The sequence below is a fragment of the Saccostrea echinata genome, unplaced genomic scaffold (genome assembly GCF_033153115.1).
Source record: "Saccostrea echinata isolate AGI-Se365-2 ecotype Australia unplaced genomic scaffold, CSIRO_AGI_Sech_v1 ptg000006l, whole genome shotgun sequence".
NCBI lineage: Eukaryota > Metazoa > Mollusca > Bivalvia > Ostreida > Ostreidae > Saccostrea > Saccostrea echinata.
Genome location: NW_026889755.1, coordinates 7100724 through 7120968, shown reverse-complemented (window position 1 = coordinate 7120968; position 20245 = coordinate 7100724). Strand labels below are relative to the sequence as shown.

Sequence of the window (20245 nt, the reverse complement as noted above, 5' to 3'; positions counted from 1 at the left end):
GTTATATGTAGTAATACACTGGGTGGGGCCTGCAAAAATTTCTCGTTATCGCATAAAAATATTTTTTTTTTTATTGAACCAAGGATCAGGGGAAAATGTAAATGTGAGGATTTTTTAAAATTTATCTATTAATCTTTTTTTCTGTTTGTTTGTTTGTTGTTTGTTTGTTTTTTTTCATTAAAAAAGTGATTTGGTGTGGGTGTGTGTGTGTGTTTGTTTTTGTTTTTTTTTTATGATGATGATCAGTAAGTTTGCTCGCGTGATAGTTTTATGCCTAAATGCCTTGCAAATTATCACAGTAGCAAACAGATTGACACATCACAAAGCAAAAAAGTTATCCCTTAATTGAAAATATATATAGTGGGTGATTTTGTCTCTGCATAGCATGTATTGGGTTATTTTGGTGTCGGGAATATCTGGCGAGTTTTATGCAAAAAAATTAAAGATTAAATATCGGCACTTTGTATTTTTGGCAGATTTTCAATTTTTACTCTCTATATACAACTGAACGTAGACTTGGTGGGAATATTGGAGATTTATTAATTATTTTATTTCTTTTTTTTTGGGGGGGGGGGGGTAAATTCTTCTGATCCGCCAATAAAATAAGCCAACTTTCGCAGCGCGCAAAATAAGCCGATATACGGTCTGAGTTTTTTTTATTGGGGGGGTGTAACTTAACTTGCCCTCCTTTAAAGGTAAACATTTATTAACATTATGGAAGTTTATCTATTTTTCTGGAGAGAGAGAGGGGGGAGAGAGAATATTTGTGTTTGAAAATCTTAAATAAATTGAAACAAAGATAAACAATTGCACTCTTTCGTTATTTTAAGTGACATCTGCAGTTTAACACAGATAAACCTCAATTGATCACAAAAAAAGAACAATAAGCCTCCAACATTTGATCAGTACTGTTCTATTGTCATATAATGTAACAGCCGGTGTAGGCTTAATCCCCCTCCTTCAATCCAGGGGATTCCTGTACAACAATGACACAGGTAAGCTAGTATAGAGAATTATTTTATAATCATATGCAATCTATTCACTGTAGTTTTCTTTTCATTACTGTTTTATATCCCATTTATATACTAAGTCTTATCGTCTGATTAATTTGTAAGATTGTTAAATTAAGGGTTTTATTGGTCTGTTGAAATTAATCGAGCTTCGAATGATGTCTTCCATAAAATTCCGGTTCAGAAAATGTGTAGATGTGGGCATTCCCCTTAGAAACTTATCAATGGAATTTTGGTTGCGTAGGGTCAAAAGTAACAATTTTTGATCAACAATGATTGATACCTTGTATTTTTATTTATTGAATGCACTTAGCTAAATCGTAATATTTACCTGGTGATACATGTGTGCATTCTATTTCCAATAAACTCTTGTTTTCTAGTAGATTTCTGATAATAACAGACCGGATGTACACTGAGGGATATATAGAGGACGATTTTCATATGTAAGTTCCTTAATTAGTTTGGCAAGGAAAAAATATCTTTCAGTAATTGCAAAATATGCTGGTATTTAAACAAATTGTATACTGTATATTGTAAATTCTGTTTGGGATAAGAACTTTTTTTTACATCTTTATGTACTTTGTATATATTTCTTATTTTAAAAGTATTTATTGATTATACAAAGGGCGTGCATGACATACAGTGAAGTTTCTTTATAAATCCCATAGAGTATGAACAGCATCTCGTTAAAATTGTTTTTTTAAATAAAGTTAAATTGGTTTTCACAAGCATTTAAATTAAACTAAAAAATTTGCATCCCCACCTACATGTAAATAAAAGCTGAAAGATGTGTGTGTGTGTGTGTTTTTTGTTTTTTTTTTTTTTTTTTTTTTTTTAATTTTTTTTTTTTTGTTTGTTTGTTTGTTTGGTTTTTTTTTTTGGTGGGTTTTTTCTGTTTTCCCAGTGTTTTTTATTTATTTATTTTTGTCTTGTTTTGTTTGTTTTTAGCTCTACTGGTCAGAGACCAGAAGAGCTTATGCGATAGTAAGGTGTCCGTCGTCCGTCCGTCTGTCTGTCTGCCCGTCCGTCTGTAAACAATTTTTCAAAATGCTACTCCTCCTACAGTTTTGGTCTGATTTCAATATAACTTGGCACACAAGTAGATTACACTAAGCTACATAATTCTGTATATCAGTTTTTGATTTCGATGAACGGTGTTGCCATGGTTACTAAAAATAGAAATTTCTGTGAAATACTTTCAAAATGCTACTCCTCTTACAGTTTTGATCTGATTTCAATATAACTTGGCACACAAGTAGACTATAATAAGATACATAGTTCTGTATATCGGTTTTTGATTTCAATTAACGGTGTTGCCATGGTTACTAAAAATAGAAATTCCCTTGAAATACCTTAAAAATGCTACCCCTACAGTTTTGGTCTGATTTTAGTATTACTTAGCATACAAGTAAACTACACTAAGGTACATAATTCTCTGTACCAGTTTCGGATTTCGATGAACAGTGTTGCCATGGTTACTAAAAATAGAAATTTTCTTGAAATACTTTCAAAACACTACTCTTCCTACACTTTTTGTCTGATTTCAGTATAATGTGGCATACAAGTAGACTACAGAGATACATAATTGGTGTTATTGTTTTTTGATTTTGTTGAATGATGTTGCCATGTTTACTTAAATCAAAATTTCTGTAAAATTGTTTTAAAAGGCTACTCCTCCTACAGTTTTAGTCTGATATAATAATAAATCTTGCCACAGAAGAGACTAAACCAAGGATCATTATTCTATTTATTGCTGTTGCAAATTTTCAAGTCCAAGTGCTACTTTTATTTTCCTTTATAAATACAACCAGTAGAGCTACAGTCTCGTCAGAGACTTCTGGTTTGTTTTTGTTCTTTTGTTGTTGTTGTTGTTGCTGTTGTTGTTGTTGTTTTTTTTTTTTGTTTTTTTTTTTTTTTTGTTTTTTTTTGGTCTTAAAATTCTTAACGATTGTTTATTTCCCTTAAGTATTTTGACCGTTTTTATTTGATATATACTTACGTACATATATATCCATTATGTCATTATGAATCATTTCTCTAAACAGGGAATCTTTTTATGGATACTCGATGACGCTTGTTGGGATTCTCGCATTTGTTTTGTTGTTTTACATATTATTCAAACTCTGCACCTCTGACGAAGATGAAAAATCACAACAAAAACAACCAAATGTTTATCCTTTGACTCCAGTGTTCGCTCATGAGCTGACCCCTGGGATTATAGTTCTACAGAGTGCGGATGGTGAATACTTCAGAATCTTACACGAATATAGTTCCAAACATGACGTGAATCGGATTAATCAAAACGGTAATGTCATGACGTCATCAAGTACAGGAACCTCCCACTCTCGAGTTTTGGAGAATGCGCAGACTCAAACAAGACCATCAGCACCAGTGCCAGTTGATGATTTGCTCATGAATATTCATGAGCCTGTAACAATTCAACCTCCACCATATTCAGCTTGGAGAACAGAAAATTAATTGTTATGGAATCCATAGGAATCTTTACTTTTTGGTGTAAAACTTAACACTCGGAAAGTTTTATCTATATACTTCTACCTTTCTGTTTGTAAAATATTACTTTATTTTTCGCCTGCAGAGCAGAGCGACACTTAGGGATCACTCTATCTGGCGTCTGTCCGTATGTCACACGTTATATCTCGAGAACTCAAGAACTGGTATGGATTTGATATTTTGCACATGTATTGCTTGGCACTATGCTTTTTTTTTTAAATTACCATGGTTACCAACCTTATGGCTCTTGACCTATGACCTACTCTTCAAAAAAGGTTCCTAGTGCCAATATACAGCAAATATTTTTGACATTTAAGAGGCAAGTCTATGATATTTAGCATGTGCACTATCATAAAATGTTATGAAAAATACGAGCGTTATAATCCACTTTATTTTGACCTTTGACCTACTTTGCAAAATATACCCCGGACAGTTTTTATTTGTCTTTTTTTAATTTTGAGAGGCAAGGTTTTTGATAACAAGCATTTATACATCTTCATGAACTCACGATACTGTGCTTTGAAACAATAAGATATTCAGTTACAACACAAACTTATATTTAACACTATAAAATTACATCGGGATCGTATTCCCCAATGGAGTGCGTAGACTGACAATGCAGTAAAGACAGATTGGAATCTTGGAGGATTGTGGGAAACATTTATTAATAAAATGATAAATAATTGATTCTAATAATTTAAATTTTTTCATTTGGGGGTTGGGAAACTACATTTTCTTTAATTGACAGATGCTATCTCAGTCTTATACTATCTGTGGACTTTTTGTACTTTGCAAGCAAATTCATGAACTATAATGTTACATTGTAGTAGTTAATAAATAGCTGACCACTGTTAGATCTATTTACATCTTTAATGAAGCTGCAAAGCAGGCGACACATGCGTTCAACGGAACACTCTAGTTATCATTTTTTATATAAAAGGATACGCCTAGTGATGCTTGCTCACTATCTTCAGTGTTACCTAAGTAAAAGCAAAAGAAATGTATACTTTTTTTCTTATTCACGTGTGAAAAGTGAAATGTATTTAACTTTAAAAATCATAAATATATATATATATATATATATATATATATATATATATATATATATATATATATATATATATATATATATATATTTATTTATATATATATATATATATATATATATATATATATATATATATATATATATATATATATATATATATATATATATATATATATAATACCTATTTTTCTTGTCTAAGTCTTTGCTTGAGTAGACCTACAATGTATCTGTAGATGACGATTACAGGTCTATAAAATATTTTTCATATAATACCATGAAATTTTACACCTCACATTAAGTCAATGTTGACTTACTTATTTTTCAAATTGTTATGCAAATGTTCTCACTCTGAATCGTCTACGGAATTTCTGTTTTCCCCGTCATGACAAGGAGTGCACGGCGGGTGTGACCTGGCAAAATTCAAGAATATTACAATTTAACAAAGTCTGGTTTTTAATACCTGGACTCCCAGGAAAAAAAACATTTTTTTTATATCGGAAATGAAAGCATAAAGTCTCTAATTTATTTGATGTTGGAATGGGACAATGGGGTTTGGTCAGTTAATTGGCGTAGGGGCTTGCTCTTTGTATGGTTTCATTGGACGTTTGAGCTTGATTATTGTTATCTTCATATTTAATGTAAAGGCACAGAGGATTGTATTAACCTAGCTAAGAACATGATGCTATTTTCATGATATATGTCTTATGGAAGGATTGATTCAAGCTGAAAGAAAAAGTAATGGAATGCTTATTGAATTTTCATTTATTTTCTCCCTCGTTTCATTCCTCCGAAAATAAATATTTTCTTGAGTAATTTATTGAAAAAACAAAAAAAAAAAAGAATATTCTATAGGATCTATGCGTTCGTTACAAATCGCATTTTTGTTGAATATAGCACAAATCAATTGTATAAATTTTAAAAAATAAACAATGAAAAGGGCTGGGCGGGCAGGGAAAACCAAAGACACGAAACAACCTCCGACTTTTCGTAACGAATCTCGCATTAATCAGGTCTGGACGATTTCAAAATATGGAAGTCAAGAACGATAACTGAAAGTCGTTATAAATATACATCTTATACACGTAAATATTTTTCTGTCCAATCAGACAACAACATTTTACCACATCCTAAAACAATTCAATGGAACAAAAAGAGAACACGTGCTTTTGGGGTTTTTTTCTTCAAAAAGATTTTTTTGGCAAAAAATCTTTAGAAGTAAGATGAAAGGTTTGGAAGAATAAGGTATTCCCCACATATTTACCGTGAACAAACTTGACATTTTCATCTTAAAAAAAAACATTAATGCATGTAACAATGCGATTGTTTACGGAGGTATAGATCACAACGTCAAATTATTATCAATAATAATTATAACATTTGCAGATCATACCCTATGTCGGTAACAATAAATTTGCTTAGCTGTCCGATTTTCATCGATATCGCGTAGTTTTCATGGGTACACTGTGTTGGCCAACTGCATACACGTGTTTATCGTATAGACTACATGTAGTTATAAAATATCACGGGTTTCATGAGCGCTGAATACAATGTTATAAACACTGTAAATGGACACAAGAAAAGGTGCAAAACGTAGAGAAGAGGGAATGTAGATTAATGCTTTTTCACCATAACTTACCACGCATACCAGAAACTGGACGGTTTTGTAATAAACACCCAGGAAATAATTAAAATATTAAATATATTCCCATACGAAAACACATTAATGCCAGGCTCTATTCTCTTTTGAGAAGTTGATGGCAATTTTTAATACTCCCCCTCAACTTCTCTACGAAAGGCCTAATAAAAGCAGTTCAGAAATTGACTAAATGAAGAACCAAACTTGGTCCCACTTCGATCGATGTTTTAGGATTGATGCATTATAATAGACATATTTTGGATGCACAGATGTTGTTTTGCATTGGAAATGCGATTAAAACTACCGATTTTGCTGACTTAAAAAAACATTTATCAAGGTAGAACACTTACTTGCGATATCTGTGTCACCGGATTCGTTTATTCATTCAAAACCGCGGTTGACCTCTAAAAAGTGTGAAACCTGATAAATTGGATAAAATGTTCCCGTGTTAGATAGTTATCGGGAGAAATAGTTTTAGACTTTCTTAGAGGTCAACCCGGGTTCAAACGCACTTTTGAATGAATAAACGAATCCGGCAACACAGATATCGCAAAATAAGTGTTCTATCATTAAAAACGTGTTTTAAGTCAGCGGAATTGGTAATATATTCGCATTTCTATGGCAAAATAACAACTGTGCAACCAGACTACGTCTATGATATCGCATCAGACCTAAAACATCGATCGAAGTGGGACCCGGTTTGGTTCTTCATTTAGTCAATTTCTGAACTGCTTTTATTAGGCCTTTCGAAGAGAAGTTGAGGGGGAATATTAAACGAGCCATCAACTTCTCAATGGAGAATAGCCAGCCTCTAAAAACTGAAAATCTGCCGTATTTATATCAAATTTAACACAAGTTAAACTTTTGGGATAGCTACCTTGTAATGACAGATTTTAATCCCACTTAAGAATTTATTCTAAGCTTTCAAGTCGTGTTTGTTCACGGTAGAATTGTCAGTTATGTTGTATCATTTCTAAATATGCATAAAGTTTACAAAAAGTTTGTTCTAAAAAGTCTTTTGAGCAAAAAAGTTTAAAACCACGTGTTTTATTTATTATCTGATGGGTTTGTCTAAATGCGGTTATCTGATTGGTCAGAAGGATTAGCACTTTTTATTCGGTGTATTTATAGCAGTTCACGGTTATCGTTCTTGTCTTCCATATTTTGTTGAAATCGTCTATACCTGTTAATCGAAATTTCCCCTGTAAATGCATTTATACTGAGCGCATGAAAAACCAGTTTTATTTAGATACGAAGATTCGCGGAAATTCGAAACTATAAATGTTTAGAAATTAATGTAATTGAAGCATTTTCTGGACACATGTTTATCATTTTTAAGCACATTTTTTTATGATACATGATTTTTCTAATTTAAAAAAAACACTCATACTCCTTAGACTATATTTAGGGTTTTGATTATGCTGTATAATGAGAATCATGGTTGGTGTAAATGAATTATTAGTCGCGTGTAGTAAGAAATAGAGGATGGATCAATCTATATATCAATGATATCTACAAGAAAAAAAAGACAAAATATTTTCCAAATGTCAATAATCTAGAGCAAACATTGGTTGCTTTGCATTAGGAATTGGCAAAAGGAAAAACAAAACCAGATCTAATAATGATTATTTATCATTTGATTATTTATTTAGTATGTGTTTCAAGGTTTTTCAATGTTTGATATTATTCATTAAACAACTTTTATTTATAGATTTGACCAATTAGCGGAATATAATTTACATAAACAGCGAAAACTTTCCATTATTCGATTAAAACTCTTATTATCACCCCATTCTTAGAATAAAAGTCAAATACTATGGATATGGATATTATTCTTACATTGAGTACTGTGCTTTTCTAAAAGGGTTATGGCTGACCTTTCTTTATTTGAAAACAACAATTATTATCAGGCCATGGTGTATTTGTACCTTACATATTGATACAAAGTTCACTTCTTAAGAAATCTTTCTTATCGATAACTTTAAAAATATTTCAAAATACAGGTAGCTTATAATTAATCAATTTATTAAAGGAATTAATTTTCTTACATGCTGAAAATAAAAAGAAAAACATTCAGTGAATGAAAATAAACTTGTGAATAAGCGCCGATCACTATGGATGTGATTGCTTTTCTTATGTTAAGTATCCTGCTTTTCTACAAGGGTTATAGATTTGATGTAATACATGGAGAGAGATATGTAGGTCCTGTTGTCTCTTTGATTCGAACAATCGGACAACAACAATGTATTAACGAGTGTCTGGCGAGAGCAGGGCTTTGTAGAGGTGTAAACTACATGAGGAAGAACCTACTGTGTGAAATCGTGTCATCGTTAGAGGAAACAAGTCCCTCTGTAGCGTATGTTAGAATAAAACTGGATCAAGTAAGTAATTTATATAATCTTTGGAGTAAAAAGAAAAATTTTTCATTGAATAAAAAAATCAACATAATATACAATAAAACAGCATTGAGGTGAAGTGTAAGGGACAAAGAAATTTTAATTCTTGTAAACATGTTTAAAACCTATAAATTCAGAATAGGTTCAAATTCTACAGGGTATGTAAATCCTTCTGCTGTAAGAGTGAATTCATTATATGCGTGTTCACTGTAACTATGTTTTACATACAATTAGGTACATAATAAAGTGTTTTTCTCATGTTTATTGGTTTTAATAAAAACTTTTAATAAAAAAAAGCATTTCTATCATGTAAACCGGGAAAAAAATATTTATTTATTTATTTATTCATTTATTTCATTAATTCTCTCAGATGGGGATTGGCAACGTTGATTGCCAGCTTTGTTTACCCAATGAAAAATGTCTGACACTCTCAAGCAATATAACATACTGTGTCAAAGGTACGTTGTTATATGATTGTCTTAATGTTTCGATGTATCTCAATCCATCATTCCTCTAATAATGTATTTTTAACCTTATATATCATAATCTCCCCCCCCTCTCTCTCTCTCTCTATACTGTGTTCATCGTCAAATCTTAAATCATACCTTACATATACTATGCATATTATGTATACATATATCGCAAACAGTACACTGAATCATTCAAGGGAGCCGACTTGGCTTTTATTGTTTAAAAACTATAATAATTTTTTTATTTTTATATCATATGTAACTCACATTGACTTCAGTGTACATGTCAAGTTTGGGGAAAATCTATCGTCTGGGAATTTTTTGGGACAGTGTCAAAATACAGGTACTTTACTATGGGAAAGAGCTAGTTCTTGCACTTTGGGGGGGGGGGGGGGGGGTTTCCAACTTTTTTTACAACCTTTTTAATGCATTGTCACATTACACCATGACTTAATTTACCGTGACAAAAGCGGGGGTAGGGGGCAACCAGCTTTTCAATGAATATTTTCAACAGTATAAAGTTATGTTTGGAAACTCCCCACCACACCCCCCACTCCCCACACCCCGGAACTACTTGCCTGTCTTTGCATATAATCTTTTCTCAAAATTTCTCTTTCCATTAAATTGATATGAAATCAATGTTTTCCTCCACTTTTAGATGTAAATTATCCAAACGACTGCAGTCAATTATCATCAGAATTATCAAGCGGATTATACGGAATACGCATCCCAGTTTTGGGTCACGTGACCGTCTTTTGTGAAATGGTGACTGACGGCGGTGGCTGGACAGTAAATATATCATTTAAAACTTTCAATTTATTAAAACTTTCGTTTAATCAAAAAAGCAAAACATTATAATTAATAGTTCTAGTGTGAGGTTCCAATACTTCCATGTAATGTAAGCCAGTCATTCTACGATAAATGGGCCAATTCAGGGTATAAAACATGAAAAAAATAATTGTTTCATATAGCAAAATGAACATCATATTTCTCTAAAGGACATATCAGTGAACTTGAAAAAAAAAAAAAAAAGAATTGTCCTCAAATCTGAAATCGTTAACTTTTTACAACAATTTTGATATACCAGTGATTTTATAAGGTAATGTTACGGAAGTTAATGCTTTTACAAGTCTTTTTATTATTTTAATAAAGCTGAATTTGACCAATTTTTCGTTTCTGATGTTCAGTATAGAACGCTAAAGTATGATTCATGAATTCTCGCATGAGTCCGAAATTAAGTTAAGATTTCGGTAAAAATATCGTTACGAAGTTAATCGTTAAGGAAATTCATGCAATTCCCAGCAATAAAAGTTAAAATTCTCGGCAATAGTTAAAATTAAAGTTTGTTTTAGGATATTTAACAAAAGTATGAAGCATTTTGCTCCTTAAATAATGAAAATCTTTATATCTTAAATAACTGTTTTTGTCTAATATATTTTATGTCAAAAATGTAATCGACTAAAATAGCTGACTCACAACTAGAATCGATGATATTAGGTTCCGTGGTCACTTTCAGATAAGTTTCAGTTCTTTTTGAAATCTGCATTCTGTGCGTGAAATTTAAAACAAAAACGTTACAGAAGTTAATCGATTTTTAGCTACATGCTATAATTTTGCATGAAAGAAGATCCATGCATTTCTTTGCGAGAAGTGGTTTGATCTCTTTTTATATAGGATAAACAACTCTCTTTAACATTCGTTACAATCTATTCGAACGCTTATACGGGTGAAAATTTCATCTTGAAATTTGTAAATAAATGAAGCAACATTAAGATTTGCAGTGGAATACGTTTTTCAACATTACATTATATCCATATCAAAACTTTAACTGCATATTTATCGGTAAATATTCACAAAACTATGTGTGTATGTTAAGTCTTAGAGTTGAAATTGATCTTTAAATTTCTAGTTGTGATATTACAAATTTGTAAGCAACATAAAAAAAATCTGAAATGGTCATGTTCTTGTAGAATGACTGAAGCACCTTTCACACTGCTTAATGTTAGCTTATTTATGTGGACGCATATTCATGATTTAAGGTAATACTTGTTGTTCTCAAGACTTAAATGCACCAAATTATGATTGCACCAATCAGGTTAGGGTCTACTGACCCTATCCCCCCACCCCCCAAAAAATACATACATAAAATTTTTAAAATCCAAACATTAATTTTTTTCATCAACAGCGTTCAATTCAAATGGAAAAAGATTGAAGCATAAAGTGAATTTTTCAGAAATTAATTCGATGCTTATATGAGGAAAATGTGATTTTCATAAGGAATGATTCAACTCAAATCATAGATTTTACATTGATCGGCATTAGATAAGCAGTCTCTAAAATATTTTCTTTCAGATTGATGTTGTAGTATGCTGGCTACAAGAATTATATATATTACCGTGGAATCATAATTCGTGGAAACCAATTTTCGTGGATTACTTAAATTCACGGGTTCGTGGGGACGTAATTTCATGTATTCTCTGAAACCTACAAAAAGAAAAATGACTTTGAAACTCTAGTTCATTAATACTTGGATGTGGGGTACCCACGAATTCCACGAAAATTGAGCCACCACGAAATCTAATTATTCCACAGTTTCTGATGTGAAAGTCAAATATCATGGCTCCATCCTACTTTGTACAATGTACTTATATGAGTGATTGATGACAAAATATTAATTAAAAGCAAAGGGAATGCCTTTGTGAAGGAAGCTTGCCCAACAGCTTCTGATAAAACTGACAGTGTAGATTTCAATGACATTCCAAAGGAAAATGTTATTTGAATGCAATAAATGATAAAGCTGTACTATGTTATTCAGGCAAATCTTGTTAACGAAAAAATTGAGTTCATATACATGTCTGGCAATGGCAAAATTACATAGATTATGTACAGTCACTTGAAACATGAAAACCATCTGAATCATGCAAATGTAGAGATTAGTATTTATTCTTTAAGAAATAAAATTTCATTTCAAAAAAAAAAATCTTTAAGAATTAGGTACAGCTTAAAAAACTTAATGATAGGGCTATTTATATACTATCCTAATTTTTGTATAGAAATAAGTATTTAAACTTGATACTTTTTGTTTACTTATAGCATCAAATAGCTTTTATAACTTATAGACACGCACCAATTATCTCTATCGTGATAATCTTCCATGCTTATATTAATCTTTTTAAAATAACATCGACATATTTACATGTTTTATAGGTAGTATTGGCCTTTGATGACTTCTTATCCAGTGACAAAATAAGAAAATGAACAAATAAGGGAAAAAATCAAAACTAAAGGTGTAGTTTTAAATTTCATTTTAAATCCATTCACAGAACCTGTAACTGTATATTATAAGGTTTTTCAACGTCGATTGGACGGATCGGAAGATTTCTACAGAACTTGGGCAGAATACAAGGATGGATTTGGAAACTTGACAGCTGAATTTTGGTTTGGTAGGTTCATATTTATTAATTCGTGTTAAAAAGTAATTAAAAAAAAACAAACACATTTTTCAAGGAATCTATCACCTTTAGAGTGAAATCGATAAAGAAAGTGACCAGCGCTTTCTAAATATACCTGTACTTGAAAGATATTTACAAAGGAATGTGTTCTGTTTGCTAAACTTAATAATTAAAACAAAAAAAATCAATTTATACGAGTAATTATTTTTGCAGTATGAGTGACATTTAAATTTTCCAACTGTTACATTAAAAAAATATTAACTCAATGTACTTTTGCTTTAAAGAGAACACCTTTTAAGTTTGAACCTCTTATTTAAGTTTTCAAAAGATAGATACAGCTTAGTAATAAATCTTTCAGAGTAAGCTGTTTAAATGTATTCAACTGGGTTATTTTCAGTTATCGATTCAACACCTTACCAATCAATCACTAGCATTTTACAAGAAATTTAGTGGATAGGCTAATATCACCTGATTACAAGCCATAAAAAGTTAACACATTTCAATTTGTCATTAATTCACTTTTCACTTATTTTTTTCTTATTTCATAAAATGAAATTTGATAGTAAGTATATAAAAATACCATTAATTTGTTTAAAAGGAGACTATATGAAACGTTCAAGGACATATATGACATCGCAAGTAATATCTGGGGTTTCACATTGAATTTAATATAAATTTTAACAAAAGATTACTACATCTATCAAATATGTTACAATCCCGTAGCACCTTCCTTACCTGTCCATATCCTGGAACTCGCCATTGCTCGATCTTACACCAACAAAAACGGGGGGGGGGGATTATCTAAATGAAAACTTTTTGTAGCAAAATACTATACTCAGTGTTCTACGGGCCTGTGTTAACAAATGCACAGTCCATGAATATAAATCTGATTTCCTGACCTGTGAAGTATTTTTGATACTTGTTCTTTTCTACTTTAAGCATTACAGCTTATCAGTATACTAGTAAAAGTGTGCAATGTGAAAACAAATTCGTCCTCTGACTTATTTCAATAATTGATGAGACAGATGTGTCAGTTATTTATCAAGATGAATAACTCTTCGTCGATCATAATTATTTGAAGGATTTCTACTGCTGCCAATAAACAGTCGCTAGATTAAAGAAAGGATTCAATTATAATTTTTTTGGCAGGGATTTTCTTGCTATTTAATTTCAGTCTTGATCTTCACAAATGCATAAATATCATCGGAATGCAACATGATTTTTTTTACATTTATATCGATAGCTACTTTTGTATTTTTTGTTATTTTTTGAAAGTCTGGTTTTTAAAATGGATTGTACTTTGATATTAAAGGAAACGAAAAGCTCTACCTCTTGCTGAGTCAAGGATCATACGAGATGCGGATGGATATGAGTGATTTCGACAATCAGACACGTTATGTTAAATACAACAGTATTTCTCTTGGAAACGAAACATCAAAATATCAAATATCTTTATCTGGGTTCTCAGGGGACGTGGGTAAAGTATTAATATTGCAATTAATAATTTTCAATATATGCTCAGCGTAACGGCAATTATATAAAGAAAATCAAAATGCAACTCATCTTCAAATCCGAAACATTTCCGTTAGATTATGATTTGAATCAATACAAAGGCAATAAAAATGTACACCTCTGTAATTTTTTAACTCTCGCATATATTTTCCTAACATTTGCATAAGATGCATTCTATGTAGACCTTTGAGGATTTCATAGATGTCATATCACTACAAATAAAAAAAATCATTTTTAATTAAATCTATCATTATTCTTTTTCTATAGGTGATTGTTTGACAGGAACGGGGAATCCGATAAACAATAAGATGTTCTCGACAAAGGATCAAGATAATGACAATAAAAATGAAGGTAACTGTGCCGTGACGTTCACTTCCGGCTGGTGGCATAACCGATGTCATTGTGCAAACCCCAATGGTCTGTACTTGGCGGGAAACACGACCATATTTGCGAAAGGTATAACGTACGCTCCATGGCTGACACAGTACTACTCACTGAGGACAGTCCGACTGATGGTTAGAGGTGTAGTGTAAAAAATTATAATAATTCTTTCACTGATAGAAAACGGAGATGGAAACCCAAAGGTCACGTGTTAGATGGACACAATGTTATATTTGATAGAGGTGTAAACCAATCCTTGACTGATTGCTACTCACTAAAGAAAATGCACTTCATGATTAGCAGTGCTTTATATAAACCTAAAATAACTCTTTTTATTGATAAAAATTACGAAGGAAAGAATCAATGCAATTTTAAATACAGAGTGTAGAATTAACTTTTTGTCAGGGTGTATTGGTCTATTTACCGTGAGGACTAGGTACAAATACGGTATCTTTTTTTAACTAAATATTGTGTTGAACAATTCAGTTCTGAAGTTGTTTTAAAGTTATTTACTTAACTTCAATCTGGAATATAACCTAAAAGGGGACTTCTGCTCTGAACTCAAGTTGGATTCGTATCCTTGATACAAACAGAGACTGGAAATCATTAGATTTCGAGGTGGTTCAATTTTCGTGGAAATCTTGAGTAACTCTTATCAACGAATAAATAAATTAGTGATATAAATTCATATTTCCTTCTGTGGGTATAAGAGAATACACGAACATACCTCCCCAAGAACCTGTAAAATTTAAGCAATCCCGGAAAATTGGCCCTCACGAATTTTATTGATTCCAAAGTAGCCCTGAAATTCTTCAATGACATGTTCAAAATAGAGTCTAGATTCATTAACTGTGCTTACTACGCATACAAAGGGTCTCAAACGATGCTCTACAAAGTAGCAAATCAGAATACTGGTCAGAATATTCCTGTCGCCCGGTTAGTGGTTAGGGAGTTTGCTATAGAGTGGCGTATAAGTTAATCCCTATAATTACGTCACAGGATCAAATGCACTGTACAACGCGGAGACCGGTCCTTCGGATGAGACCGTATAAATAAAGTCCCGTGTAGATGTAGGTGCTGGCAGGAAGATCCCTCACTGCTCAAGGGCCGTAAGTGCCGAGTACAGATTTTAATTTGCAGTCCTCCACCGGCAAGCGGTGGCGTCTCAATATGAGTGAACATTTTCGACGTTAAACAAATAAAGATTGCCCCCCTCAATAACAATAAGCAGGGATCTTTGTATATATGTTCTTGCAGATGCTAGTAAATATCACCCCATGTTTGTCTCTGACATTGCATAAGAAATTATGGATACCCACATACTTGATCTTTGGAAGAGATTAGCCGCGCACTTGGTGCTAAGTACACGGCAGCTAGGAATGTTTGCACACTTAGGCAGTAACAAGGAGGAGTGATACGTCGTTATACATATCTTAATCGAGTTCACTGAGTATGAGAACATTGTCAAAGTAAAACCTATGCACATGTACATGCAGTACACGTATGATTTTATAGTGTATATCAAAAACATATTAATTCACAATTCATAAAACACAACTTCCTATTTTCTGCTTTACTGAATACGCCACATAATGCATATATTAATGATTTCAATAACCTTGTAGTTGGGTGCTTTTTTTTATCCATCGAGTTGTGTTTTCTATCCCTTTTCAGGGACATACGAACGCACAATAATATGGATAAAACCATAAATGGTCACAATGAAAGAATTTAAAATTCCTTTAATGTGTCTTCAAAAATTTTAAAATATCTTTTCCTTCTTTTCCGGATGTCTTGGCAGCAATAAAGCGCCTCTTATATACCGTTGCTAAAACAACATGTATTCAATGTGCGGTCATAAAAATGTCTAAAACATAAGAGTTATGAAGGACTATTTTTTTTTTCTGAGGAAAGGATAATTATTTAAAATAAAATCCCCAAAATCTATTCTTTTTTCATTATGATGGACGTTTGACGCAACATAATTTTACTCTAGCAAATTGAAAAAAATTCATACAAGAGTACTTAAAAAAAGATGTTTTTGAAACTATTTTGAATTCTACTGTGATCTTACTTTTAGATAAATGCTCATGTAGTTTTCAATCATACATCACGAGGCGTCGGAATAAAAGTTTATAAAATATAAGATTTATTTAATGATTAATATACACATGATATAGGAGTTACCATAAAAATCAATACAAACAATATATAACACATTCAGGCTTTAAGGTCCTCCTAGATCTGTTCAATCATATAAAAATGTTCCTTTTAAAATTAAAAATTGGACAGAAATTAACCTTTTATTTGACAATTTTATAAAGGAATAAAATTTATCCCATTAAGGTCAGGCGATACGTTCCTCAAATATCGGTTTTGTATATCTTCGTATTGTGTGGAAAATATGTAAAATTTTAATTACCTTCTGATTTCTAAACTGGTTTCTAATTGTCTTTAAAAAATTGAAACACTATAAAACGTGTTATTGGCTAATTAAGTTTTTTCCAAAAGGATTTTATAGGAAATATCATCCTTTGGTATCTTGCATAAATGCCTGGTAAGGTACCTCAATTTTTTGCGAGTAAACATGTTAAAGTAGCAATACTTCAATGACAAAATCTTAGAAAAAATAATATATATTATTGAGGAAGGTATCATCTGTCCTTAAGAGTTATCTTTCCTATCAGAGGATCAATGAACCTTAATATCTTTGCTGGGCGACAAAAGGCGATGATTGCCGAACAAATGTTTTGTTTTTAACGAATCTAATATTTCATTAAAGTGCATAGAGAGATATTATTTGGCTTGAAAAAGCATATACTGTTCAAAATATAGTTCTGAGAAAGTATACTTTTGATTTTTTTCGATTTTTATATCAAATTATAATGTCAAATTGCCCCCCATGCAAATATAAAGTCGCTTAAAACCTGTTAATGTAAAAATGATACGTGCCACAGAATAATTCATTTCTACATAATATATGCTTTAACATTGTTTTATTGAAACATGTTTGACAAGCGGATAATATCACAGGTGTTGGGTGTTGCAACTTTGTAACAAGGTAGGTAACATACGTTTTTTTTTTTGCATTCTATATATAATGGTAAATTGTACACAGGTCGAAAGCTTCACAAATAAGAACCAAGCACGCTAACTCTCGATTCTTGACTACATTTTACACCCATTTAATTCAATATAAATGGCAGTGTGGCCATTAAAACTTGATTGAATGCAAAGAAGAGTTGATTAATAATTGATTAAAAATTTTAAACCCAGTGTCAAATTCTTAAATGCTCTTATTTACGACTCTTTTTAAAAGGAGGGTTGAAAATTTTATCCATTGAAATCAGGCTTTAAAAATAGCTAGATTTTCAAAAACGCATGAAAATGGATAAATGGGCCTAAAAACTATCCGTATGTTTAACTTGTATAAAATTCAACTTAAACGATTGATAAAAGACCTTATTTTATTTGTAATCCCATTTGGAATTGGTAAAATGACCATTTTTGCAGTTTTCTGTCTGTAAATATATGTTCCCCCAGTGAAACAACAAAAGCTTTGGTATAAATTTGTGAAATAACAATTCATAAAACCCATAAAAAGTAATTTTTGTTTCACGGGGGATGTTTTCAAAATATTTTCCGTTTTCCGTTATGCTTTATGAAAGGACAAGATAGGCTAAGACCCCTTTTTGGCCCCTGGTTTGGGGTGTCTTTTAGAATGTTGCAACAGTTTATCAATAAAAACCTCTTGTGACCCCTGCCACAAAATGAGTATTGGTTCTAAGTTATGGGATACACAAAGGTCACATGATATGTCAATTTCCGAATATTCTTATTTTTATGCAAATTTTCATTGATTTTACAGCTCATTTTGTTTCAGAAAACATGGAGCACAAACTTGCCTATCTACCAAATTTATATATTTCATACACTAGTATCAGATGCATCTTATGTATAAAAATCTCAGATAGGCAAGCTTGTGCTCTATGTTTCCCGAAGTGAAAAGTATCTCAAATTTGACGAAATTCCACCAGAATTGAGGAAATTCGGGAAAATGTCCTAATTTGGCACCCTCTTGTGGCCTCTGTGTAAGCTTTGAATCAAAGTAAGTGCTGATTTTAAAACGAGCATCATTTTAAGTTCTTAGCTACAAATTATCACAGTTTTAACTGTGTTCTCATTTTTACATCAAATAAGGGGCCAGATTCGGCAATTACCATACCTTGTCCTTTACATAAACATCTATATAAATATGAAAATTATTCATATATATATTTAACTTTTGAAATTTGGTTTGGAGGTAGGCGGCAGAACAATACTATCGTTCGCCGTTCTTTTCATATTCGGGCTTTTACAACCGAAAAAAAAAATACAATACTTTTCAAATTGTTTTAATAGGTCGAACGATGATAATACATAAGTTAACGATCTTCTTTCAACAACTTTGGTAATACATGTACATAATGTATAGTACTTTTGAATTTCTTGACAATGATCACTACTTTTTTAAAGAAAATTGTCATGATTTGCAACTAAACTATATTAAGTTTCACTATTACCTTCTCCTATAAAGGGGTAAAGAAAATGCTGGACTAGAATTTTACTGATTGATTTATCTTGTACTGTTTGTTTCTTTGTTTCTTTCTTTTTTTTCTTGCGTACAAGCCAGGAACATTTCCTGTTTAGATTTATTAAGCGGCATCTTTAAATGAACATATTTTTGATATTCAATATCTAATTGTTGCAATGAATTTCACGCTTGAGAATATTTCAATATTCGTTTCCCTTGCTTTGAAAGACATATCTTTTAGCGTAATACATATTGTACTCATTGTTTTAAAATTAAAGTTCTTCAGCTTTTTTAAAAATCTATTAACATCCCCTTTTGATGCAAATACCCGCAATTTTATTGGATACTCAACAGGCATTTATCAGCCTGGAAGAAAAGAATTTGAATTCAGACTGAGGTAAGCAAGCGTTATGTATTTCTTTATTAACTTGTCCTTCAAATAATGTTAAGTATTCTTTTCATACAACCTTTACCAAGCTTTGAGTAAGTGAAAAATATTCTCTGAGGATGTAGACGTCAATGGTACACGAATGTGTATTTAAAATTTGTATTTGATGTTTAGTGTAAATGGTGTTTTTTTTTTTTTAAATTGCTGGAATTTCAAACAAAATTGCAACTGACAATAGAAATTTATTTTGAAAAAAAACATATATTTATTTATAAAATATATTTATCATACTATTTACCAGCCCACGGACGCCTTTTACGCGTATCAGGAAAATTTATCATTCATGTAAAAAAGCAACAGTGGCATTTCCACTGTCAATCATATTGTTCTGTTAGAGCTTCAAACAAGAAAAAGAAACAAAAAACAAAAAAACAAAAAAAAAACATTGTGCCTGTACCTCAAATCAGGTCCAGTTTTTAAGTTCTCAGTTCTGGTTTGAGATGTCAATTAATTGCTAATACATGTAATTCAAACAACAATCTAACGATTTAACAAAGATACAATGGTATTAAGGAATAATGAAGAACATGTAATTGTTTGATTTAAAAATACGAAATTTAAGTATCTGGGTTAAAAACAATTATGAATGATACAATATAGGTATAAAGTACATAACTCTGAACTAAGGTGAAAAATGATAAAAACGGGGGTTTGTGTGCAGGATTTAAATGAGACACGACCTTATGTACCACAAACATGTATATAAATAATTTACAAGATCTTGAATGCATGAAAGACACATATTTAGGAAGAACTGCAGAACGATAAATATGCTCAGATTACTTTTTTCTAAACCATAGTTTTTTCT

At 31.5% G+C, this 20245-nt stretch overlaps 2 protein-coding genes across 2 annotated transcripts in view; both read left to right on the top strand.

Annotated features, from left to right (window-relative positions):
- Positions 1-14742, top strand: part of LOC133180318 (fibrinogen-like protein 1) — a 43179-nt gene extending 28437 nt beyond the window's left edge. The window contains exons 5-9 of the mRNA XM_061314865.1: positions 8433-8611; positions 9730-9860; positions 12418-12514; positions 13836-14000; positions 14318-14742. Of these exons, the coding sequence (XP_061170849.1) occupies positions 8433-8611; positions 9730-9860; positions 12418-12514; positions 13836-14000; positions 14318-14568 (823 nt within the window). The 3' untranslated portion in view covers positions 14569-14742. The remainder of the gene's footprint in view (positions 1-8432; positions 8612-9729; positions 9861-12417; positions 12515-13835; positions 14001-14317) is intronic.
- Positions 1395-4525, top strand: LOC133180472 (uncharacterized). The gene is made up of 2 exons (XM_061314986.1): positions 1395-1453; positions 3056-4525. Exons 1-2 carry the CDS (start codon positions 1416-1418, stop codon positions 3486-3488), a joined length of 471 nt encoding a protein of 156 aa, XP_061170970.1. The 5' UTR covers positions 1395-1415; the 3' UTR covers positions 3489-4525.
- Positions 14743-20245: the final 5503 nt, after the last annotated feature.

Excerpts from the sequence above, each read along its gene's own strand:
- LOC133180472 (XM_061314986.1), top strand. The coding sequence starts at position 1,416 with ATGTACACTGAGGGATATATAGAGGACGATTTTCATAT. Across the intron at positions 1,454-3,055 it reads ATAGAGGACGATTTTCATAT|GGAATCTTTTTATGGATACT; the intron begins GTAAGTTCCTTA and ends TTCTCTAAACAG.